At 32.9% G+C, this 10,399-nt stretch overlaps 1 protein-coding gene across 2 annotated transcripts; it reads right to left on the bottom strand.

Annotated features, from left to right (window-relative positions):
- Positions 1 to 1,491: 1,491 nt before the first annotated feature.
- On the bottom strand, positions 1,492 to 6,285 carry LOC139520761 (uncharacterized). Of its 2 annotated transcripts, none has more exons than XM_071313688.1 (3): positions 6,145 to 6,285; positions 4,149 to 4,333; positions 1,492 to 3,186 (listed from the first exon to the last, which is right to left on the bottom strand). In XM_071313688.1, exons 2-3 carry the CDS (start codon positions 4,324 to 4,326, stop codon positions 2,225 to 2,227), a joined length of 1,140 nt encoding a protein of 379 aa, XP_071169789.1. In that variant the 5' UTR covers positions 4,327 to 4,333; positions 6,145 to 6,285; the 3' UTR covers positions 1,492 to 2,224. The 2 variants fall into 2 exon arrangements, with proteins under 2 accessions (XP_071169789.1, XP_071169788.1); XM_071313687.1 differs by having other exon boundaries at positions 5,995 to 6,243.
- Positions 6,286 to 10,399: the final 4,114 nt, after the last annotated feature.

Genomic DNA, 10,399 nt, shown 5'->3' with positions numbered 1-10,399 from the left:
AAATCAAACGCTCAATTGCATCAAACGAATGAAAAACAAATCTCATTTTCCTAACTTAGTATACTCAGGTATTTCATGTAAAACATGGTGAATCAAACCTAGTTTTATAGCTAGCTTTACCTCTCACTTTTATAGCTGTCGCATAAAATTTCATTATATTGACAACGACATGTGAATAAATCAAAGGGACATTTGTTCTATTTTGTAGAGTTGTCTCATTGGCATTTATACCACAACTTCTTTTTTTTATTTATAATAGATAAAGTTTGGTACGAAGCCGTCAATACTGTGTTATAATCTTTATCCTTATATAACAAACTATGTCAACAAAGAAAAACGCAAGTCACGAAAATACTCTATAGACAAAGCACATATATGCGAAAATGAAAGACAATTTGAATACAGCAAAATGACAAAAGCACAATAACACAGTGGGGAATGTATAAATTCTGAGCCATGCCAATGGGATATTACCAAAAACTGAATAACAGTAAAGGTTAAAAATATACAAAAACAAATACAAAAGAACACCAAAATACGCAATTAAGATAATACAAAACTTCAGTACATAGAAACTTTACTTGTATAACTTAAAATAAAACGAGTTCTTGAACAGATTGATGTTTCTCTATTTCTATACATGGGCTTTCTTCATATGGGAAAATTTGCCAACGTTAAATTTACTCAAAAATACATTAAAATTGACTAGCTCTTCACTATTTCATCTAATTTCTCAATGCAACATGTAGTTATTTTACTTCTTTTTACGATCAAAGTATGGGGTTTCCCGTCATATGAACTAAACCCTTTGAAAATAGGGACAGGAGTTTGGGAAAAGATAAACACAATGGGAGAGGCATTATCAAAAGTATGAAAGAATGAAAAGAAAAAAATCAATAAGTGGAAAGACCTTAATACAGTGTTGGTCGATTGTTAACGTCAAAAGATTAGCAATGTGTCCGATAGCTCGGTTTTGCAAAGTTGGTGGTCGGGATGAAGGACAACAAACTGATATGTTAAAACATAGTATTTTTTTGGCCTTGTAACAAGCCGCATATGACCCTCAAAGTGTTTTCAACGTGATATGAGCGTTAAAGTGTCTATTAATCGGATATAGTTTCCATATACAACCCGACGTATCCATGCATTTATACATACAGTACCGTACTGAAAACAGACAACCCCTCTGCATTCGAATTGGTTTAGGGTTACTAGCATAAAGTCTGATGATTATATCTGTATTTCCAAGTCAACCTCAGGCACATTTTTTTTTGGAGAATGTTATTTTGCAAAAGTGCCTACAAGAGCCATTTGCAAATACACACAAGCTTTTGCCTAGAAAAATATGTATGCATATGAGAACAAGGAATTAAAATCTCAGCTTATATAACTTTTCATGAAGTAAGAGCTATGTTATCATTAAAATCATGCAAATTCGCTCTCTTATGGTAGATTACTTGGCTACATCAACTCATAGATAACATAACAATGTTTTTTTTTCTATTTATATTAAATTATTTCTTTAATTTATTTACAGAATAAGATGATAAAAGACCTTCAATGATAAATAATAAATAAAACAATATCATGAAAACATGTATTATGTATATAATTTGTCCAGCTCCAACGTACATGATGTACAAATTTCATTCTTATGCCAGTAACACGTTGACTGGGTGAAGGGAAGCTTCCGATTCGAAAATGATGTAGATACATGCAAAATTTTGTTTTATCTTACTTTAATTGTGATTGTATGTTTTGCATTACAAATTTTTTTTTTAAACTTCAATTTACAACCAGCAGTTTAAGTGGGCTTCAAATAATCTTGGGATAGAACTCAAGCAGGAGAAATATTGCGCTTATTGAAAGTTAATTTGGGTTTATGTAAATATGATCAAATAACATGATTATGTGGTATTTAGCAATTAATAAAAACCTCAACAATAATGTGGAACATTCAGAACAATCAATGGGAAAATATTGAGAGCCCTCATTAGAACAATCAGAAGCAAAAGTTAAAATTGCTATTCATCATTATAAACCTGGTATTCGTACAATTACAGAATAGCAAATGAAGAAACTCCATGAACTGTTCTTCCCACTCATTTGTACAAAACACAAATTCGACTCTTCTCGAAGTCATGGAAGTAACAATACATAACTCTTTAACATGAACAAATCAATATCAAAGGATTAACATACTCGGAACATTATTGAAAAAACATTAAAAGGTTGGCTGAGAAAGCATGTTTTGTTCACGTCCACTTTGTCGGACCTTGCTAGTCGTGACCCATTGTAATGTTTGTTTCTGAAAAGAAGCGTGTTCATGCATATCCTCTTCATTACTATCGTGATGTTCGGCTGTCACGTGTTTCGATCCTGTATTTGTCTTATTTTTCAAAGTTTTCACATTTGATATGTTTTGGTCTTCAGAGGAGTTGTTAGTCTCAGTTGTGTGTGTAGAATGTTTTATTGTCACTACTTGACCTTCAATGTCAACTGTTCTTTGTTCATTTTCAGGTTGAACTTGAAAAGATTTGGTATCGTCAATGTTAGAACGTTCCCCTGCGATCTGTTTTTGCGCTCTTTTCTTTGATAGTCTTTTTTTATGTCTTATTTTCTGTCGATCACCAGGATCACTTGACCATCCGGATTCTGTACTATTTGTTTTACCTTCTCCATCCACCATTTCTGGTGAGCTGAATGATAAAGTGTCTTCATTCAACCACAATAATCCCAAGGTATCTTGATATCTATTACAATCTTTCGCTTTCTGTAATGCTGTGCTAGTAGATGATTTGCCTGGAATATCGGCTATGTTATTTAAATCTAATATATCGAAGTGTCCAAATTCGCTAAGCCGTCTGCCTATATTGTCTTTTTTAATTTCCTCTGCAGTTTTCTCTCTTAATTTTTTTTCTTCCCTTGAAATTGAACAATTTGTCACATTTTGGACATCTTTCAACAATTTACGTCCTGTATATTCTGTCGAAAAACGACTGTCGTTATTTTCGTCCAAATAACTTTCATTTTCGTCAATTTCCGATTTGAAATCATCATACACTGTTTCAGCAGTTAGTCCTAGCCTACTAACTTCGTCAGAAATTGCATGTTGTTTATTATTTCTAGTTTTGAAAGTCTGTGGACATGAATTTACTCTTGGCCTGAAGGTTAAATTGGTAGTATCTACAATAGAGAAAATTATGAAGATGAGACTACTACAGACGTATGCATACGACTTTACTTTCACGAAATTGTCTTTAACTAAAAAGACATGTATGAGCAAAAACCAGAAAATATTAGGATAACAGGGAATCAGAAGTTTTGTGTCAAATTTATTACAGATGGCTTTGTCCATTCTAAAACACCGTGCAGTCAACGTCCCATTTAAATTGATTCACTTACCTTCATTTGATTTTTGTCAAAAATAAAAATTCATTAGCAATCAGACACTATATATTCAGTTTAATATACATGGGGTAATAATATCCCTTATGTGTTTCAAATTAAGGAACACAAAAGGTGCGCGTAAACAAAAAACAAACAACATCTGTGTAGGGATCTTGGACATGTTTCTTTTTGTTAACAAGTGACTGAGTTTTACCATTTGTGTTGATTTGGAAAGTATAGGACCATAAAATAAATGTGTATAACTATAGTAAGTCAATGTATTCAAAGTATTTTAAAAATGATCAAAGAACGAATTGCGTGAAAAAAGGGATTTTTTTCCACGAGGAACCGCGTCACGAATGGATTTTTGGAGTGCATTTACTGAAAATTGAATCGATTTCGTACCCCGAAAATTTAACCACATGTGTGATAATTCAAAACGAGTCATCATACATATGCATGTTTACGATATGGACGGAGCTACAGAAGAAAACAATACCTTTTTCGCCTATGGAAAATCAATTACGCATACTGACCCTTATAAAAAATATAAACATAAAATTGAGAATAAAAAAAATGTTAAAAAATCAAAATAAAGTACGAAGTTGAAAGAGCATGGAGAACAAAACAATTCTTTAAAATTTTGCCAAATACAGCTAAGGCAGTCTTTTCCTGATGTTGAAATTTGGAATACGTCAAAAAGACAACAACCCGGCTAAAGAGCAGAAAGCATTCCAAAACATATATATTGTAAGTACCTTCATTTTCGTCGGGAGTTATATCTGTTGTCTTTTCAATTGAAGAAAACAGATCAAAAGATCTAAGATATTTTTTGGAAAATGGCAGGTAATGTGGTCCGTCATCCAAAGATGTACGATGTCCATTGGATATAGGAACTTTACAGCAATGCAAGGCTTCATCTGACGTTCTGTCCATTTTGAAACTAAAAAAGAAAAATATTTGTTTTTGAAATAACAACAGCATGTTTTGGTATAAATGTGTTAAGTTTGTTACATGAGCCAGTTAAAATTATAGTTAAAAATTAAAACAAAGCCATTAGTATTTAGCAGAATATAGGTTGTCGAAACACATGTAAAGCAAAGGCAATCAGTGCGTTTCCCTCTTAATAAATCATTCAGATTGTCAAAACGACCAAATCTATATCATTAACTCTCAAATTCTTTAGTTTAAGAGGAACTACACGATCAAACCATCGACACAGAGGAACAATACGATCATGCAATCGTCAAAGGGGAATCACACGATCATGCCATGGCCACAGAGTAATCACACGATCATGCCATCGCCAATGAGGAACATGAGATCATGTCACCGACAAAGAGGAACATAAGATCATGTCATCGCCAATGAGTAATCACACGATCATGCCATCGACAAAGAGGAACATGAGATCATGTAATCCCCAAAAAGAGTAATTACACAATCATGCCATCGCCAAAGTTGAACATGAGATCATCTAATCCCTAAACAATAGTTTACACAATCATGCCATCGACAAAGAGGAACATGAGATTATGTAATTCCAAAAAAGAGTAATCACAAAATCTTGCCATCGCCATAGACATGATAGAGGAGCATGAGATCATGTTATCCCCAAAAAGAGTAATCACACAATCATGTCATCGCCAAAAAGGAACATGAGTTCATGTAATCCCCCAACAGTAATCACACGATCATGCCATCGCAAAAGAGAGGCATGAGATCATCTAATCCCATAACAGTAATCACACTATCATGCCATCGCCAAAAAGGAACATGAGATCATGTAATCGTCAAAGATATATCACATGATCTTACCATCGACAAAGAGAAACATGAGATCATATAATCGTCAAAGATATGTCACACAATCATGCCATCGCCAAAGAGGAACATGAGATCATGTAATCGTAAAAAATATATCACATGATCATGCCATCGACAAAGAGGAACATGAGATCATGTAATCGTCAAAGATATATCACATGATCATGCCATGGAACCGTCATAGAGAAGTCATATGATCATGCCATCTGTTTTAAACATTTTTACATGTCATTTTACTCTATTCATCCGTTATTTGTTTTATCCATTGTTCTCTCAAACGTTATATTTAAGCACCCCATCATTATCTTTTAAGTAAGTTTGAACTGTTTTGCCTAGTTACTTCCGGTTTAGAGGTTTTGATTAATTTCAGTAATTTTTGTCCTATTTTATTATATTTTGTTATTTGTTGGGCCTAGTTATTCTGCACTTTATCCCAATTATTCTCTATTCTACAAACCCCATCCTGCAGACCCTCGTGAACAAGGTTAGTTTTCACCAGCGTTTATCGCAAGTGGTTTATCGATGTCAACGGAAAAGAATAAAGGGAATAATATGGAATAAAAACAAAGAATTTAATCAATGAAACATATTCTTAGAATTTAAACATAACATATGCATAGAAAATTATGTCCTCTACATATTGAACTTGTCCCAAAAGTAAAACAGATTATTTTAGTCTAACATTTTAACATGTTTAAAAAATAAAGAAAATACTGTAACAGAATATTAGAAATCTACAACAATTTGATTTCGAAACAATAAAAGTTGTAATATTACCTGCTTGTAAGAATATGTTTACATATTATCATACACGTCTTGTTGATAACAAGTTAATAATAGCATATCAAAACACAGCTATAGTGCAAGTAGGTCAATGACCCGATTATGCGTCTATCGTTTCATTAAAGTAAATAGGATATTACGTACACATGCACTTCTATTCTGTTCTACTAAGTATCTTTTCGAAACTTAAGATGTTATCATGTTTATAGGCATCAAAAAGGAACAAACCAATATCAGCTAATTAAGTTTTCCAGGCACGATTTAATAAACAAATAAAACCACAAACTAAAATAGTTGTTGTGACATTGGGAAGTCATTGAATACATGTACGTTTATCTTGATGTGTACGTAACTGCCGATAATATATTTGTACTCGGATGCACTTAAATGTAAAACGATATTATTTTCTGGGTCTTTGGGATAATTTGCAATTGTTTCTACTATGAATAATATAAAAAAAAAAAAAATCTTCATTCTACTCCTGGCAAAATACTCGGATCCGAAATGTTTTTGAACTGTCAACACCAACGTTTGTCAATTTCAAATATAATAAACTTTACAATGAAATGTAAAATAACAAAATACTTAATTCTCAGGAAAATCTCAGGAAAAATCAAAACGGCATGTAAACACTCTAAGGACAGAGCACATTTGCAAAAATAACATACAAGAATACAACAAAATGACCAAAGCACAATGACACAGTTTCGGGATATATAAATATCATATCACGCCAAAATGATATTACTAAAAAAAGAATAAATAGTAAAGGTAAACAATTCACAAAGACAAATACAAAAATAGTACATGGACTTTCTACACAAGGAAAAATTTATCAACATTTAATCTTACCCAATTAATATTAGAATAGTATAGACATGTATTTTTGCGTCTCCTATTTTACCTCTTCATCGGATCAATTTGTGGGCTTTCCCGGAGCATCACATGGACTAAGCCTTTCTAAATAGTCTTAGACCACGTCAAATAAAAATTTGTAGAATTAAAAGAAAAGAAACAATTACAAAACAATAAGGTAATTCCCAACTTAGGTGAAAGACCTTAAACATTGTCGGTTGATGTTGTTTGGTTGATCCAGTGATTAATATTTCATACATAGTCAAGACGAGAATTGATTGACTACGTGTTCAAAAGATAGGTTTTGTAAAGCTAGTGGCCTGGACAACAAACTGCCATGCGAAAAAAAAGTAGATAATTTGCCTTATAACAAGCCGCTTATGGACCTTTCTGGTTTTTTTCTTCAACGTACTATGAGCGTTGAAGTGTCTATGCATAATATCTGTAGGTTGCCCTTAAAAAGGTTGTAAATACAGTTGTATATTCATAGATAATTAATTGTGTGTTTAATTATGTGTTTACGTACTGCTTCCCAGTTATGATCTCTATGTTCATCACATAGAGACATAACTTGGAAATGTTACCAGTAAAATACATACGAATATTGTTTATATTGAAATCTGTGGTAATCCTAGAGTCAAGGTAGGGGTAGTTAAAAAATTTAGTATTAGTTTAAACTCGTAGAAGTTTTGGGCATATAAACGTTGAACATATGCCGCACAGCCCTATATTTTGACCTTTGAACAAAATAGTAGTGGAAATGAACTTTTCATTCTAGGATGTATTTTTTTCTTCAAAACTTAATAGTAAATGTGGTACAGTTTTCGCCGTAAAAGAAGTTTCTATGGGAAATTGCATTGTCCATATTTACAGAAATGCAACTTGTATACAGACGTAGTTTTGTTTCTTTATATCCCATATCAAAACGGTCAACCCCCTTCATTTGAATTGGTTTAGTGTCAGGAGCATGAAATCAGATGAATAAATCTGTATTTTCAAATCAATCCTTACGGTTCAATGGTTTACCTCGTCTAAAAGAGGGACAAAAGATACCAGAGGGAGAGTCAAACTCGTAGATAGAAAATAAACTGACAACGCCATGGCTAAAAATAAAAAGACGAACAGACAAATAATAACACAGAAGACACACCATAGAAAACTAAAGACTAAGGAACACGAACCCCACCAAAACTGGGGGTGATCTCAGGTGTTCCGGAACGGTAAGAATATCATGCTCCACATGTGGCACCCGTCGTGTTGCTTATGTTATTACAAATCCGATAAAAATTGTCTTATTCGGTAGGTCACATTCGTGAAAAGGAAGGGTATTGTAGTTACGACATAAGGAACATATCCGATATCATCTGTGAAACGGTTATTCCATAACAGTCAACAAACTCGTGATGGCGTCCGTACAATTTACGAAGGGATGATTTCAACTACACAATTTGGAACTCTTGGTTTAATGGCTTCCTTGTGAGTAGCAATCCTCTATCAAGGAAATCATCATAGGAAATATAAGCCCGGACATATCGTATCGGTTGAGAGATATATACTCCGTATGCAGGCGCTGCTGAAATGTTGCTACATAGAAATGGAAAGTTCACATTTGGGAAGCTGAAATCATCACTTTTGTCGTAAAGTTCTGTTTTCAATCGACCCTCATTGTCAATTTCTTGATGTAGGTTAAGATATGAGACAGATTTAGCTGTATCTGTAGTATCCTTTATCTCTAGTTCGATTGGATAGATTCGTTCAACATAGTCACCAAATTTTGTATTATTTAGTGAGAGAACATCATTAATATAGCGGAACGTAAAGTTTAAGGATATTGCTAACTTAACTTGTGCCCTAAGAAGTTCCTGTATGGAGTCAGCCTCATAATAATAAAGAAACAAGTCTGCAAGAAGAGGGACACAACTGGTTCCCATTCGAATTCGGACAGTCTGTTGAAAACACGTCCTCCAAACGTTACAAATATATTGTCAAGCATCTTGATAATGTCAGTTTCAGAGAATTGTTTGTTTGAATCAGAGTGATTCTTTACAAAGTAAAACTTATCCCTCCCCAAGACAAGATACTTATATCTACGTTCACCATTCTATTTGAGGAAACAAAGTAATACCAACTCTTTCAATTTGTTTTTTAGTTTGGAATGGGGAATACTTCTGTAAAGTGTAGAAAAGTCAAATGTTTTAATACTATTGCAAGATGAGAGAGTCTTAGATTGTATGACTATAAAAGATCTTTGGAATTTTGTAGTATCCACATCTGATTCACGCCACCTCTAGAAAAGGCAGTTTCATGATAACTTTGGAGCTCGGCTTTGATTGCTGATAAAATAGATGTTAATAATTTAGAAAGAGGTTTCGTGGAGCAGTTGGAATCTGCATTGCATTTGTAAACTTTACAGTTATACATTTAATTAATTTTATGTTTACTGCGTGAAGGGTTAAATTTTCATTGTACAGTGTGATCTTATAATCATCTTCAACCACCATTTGTTCTTCAAACGTCCTCTTGGTGTATATTTTTGTTGCCTTTCATTGCTTCTGTTATTCTGTTGCTTGTCTTTTATAGTTAATGTGTTTTATTTCGATTATAGTTTGTAACCCGTATTTGTTCTCTCTTTACTTATTTATGACTTTTGAACAAGGTATACCACTGTTGTCTTAATTTAATTGAGGAATGATTGTTTGCTTGATTGTTTCTATAACGTTCAATGGCAAATATTTCATTCATATTCAAAACGAAAACAAATGATTACTATTTCATTAGGTAGATTTTGCAAATATTACAAGAAATGAATGCGGTGGGGCAAGGTATAGTGTCCATGATTATATACCCATCAACGTCAAAACTAGGGACCCGAGGAAAGTAGGACTGCGACAAATGGAATATATATATATATGTTTACTTGTTTCTCAAAAAGAGTAAATGAATAATGATAGAGTTATACAGTTTTGCCATAAACTGATAAAAGTAGAGTGAAATTGAAACCCTGTGTTTCATTCCTTGATAATTTTGTGTTCATTATAAATATAACATGTTAAAACGCCTGATTCCGCCTTTAATTTGATAACTTAATTAAATAAATGTAATTATAACATAATTAAATAGCGGGACCTTTTTTCAAATTATAAACACAATTTTACCACCAATAAAATCCTGGCTTTAGTAATTGTGAAACTACTTACTGAAGTGGTGGCGTCAGAATTCCAAAGATGTGTTAGAGTACATACAATCTGAATATTTTTCCCCTTGCAAAACTATTTAAACATTTCACGTGTCTACCCTTTATACAATTTTTCCATATTCCAAACTAAAAAACAAATTAAATTCCATAAAAAAAAATGACTAACGTAGATACAAGTATCTAGCCATAGGGAGGGAAATCATACTTTGAAAACACATCACTCTGAATCAAATAAAACTTTCCCACACACTTTTGTTATCAAATAATAGATTTCTTTGCAACGTTTGCAGGACGTGTTTTTCAACAAACTATTGGGACAATCATAATAATTAATTGTGCTCCTCTTCT

Source organism: Mytilus edulis, chromosome 4 (assembly GCF_963676685.1).
Source record: "Mytilus edulis chromosome 4, xbMytEdul2.2, whole genome shotgun sequence".
Classification (NCBI taxonomy): Eukaryota; Metazoa; Mollusca; class Bivalvia; order Mytilida; family Mytilidae; genus Mytilus; species Mytilus edulis.
Note: the sequence above shows the minus strand (reverse complement) of the source record. Positions and strands in the feature narration are given on the sequence as shown.

Excerpts from the sequence above, each read along its gene's own strand:
- LOC139520761 (XM_071313687.1), bottom strand. The coding sequence starts at position 6,026 with ATGATAATATGTAAACATATTCTTACAAGCAG. Across the intron at positions 4,334-5,994 it reads AAACATATTCTTACAAGCAG|TTTCAAAATGGACAGAACGT; the intron begins GTAATATTACAA and ends TTTCTTTTTTAG. Across the intron at positions 3,187-4,148 it reads AACTCCCGACGAAAATGAAG|ATACTACCAATTTAACCTTC; the intron begins GTACTTACAATA and ends TCTCTATTGTAG.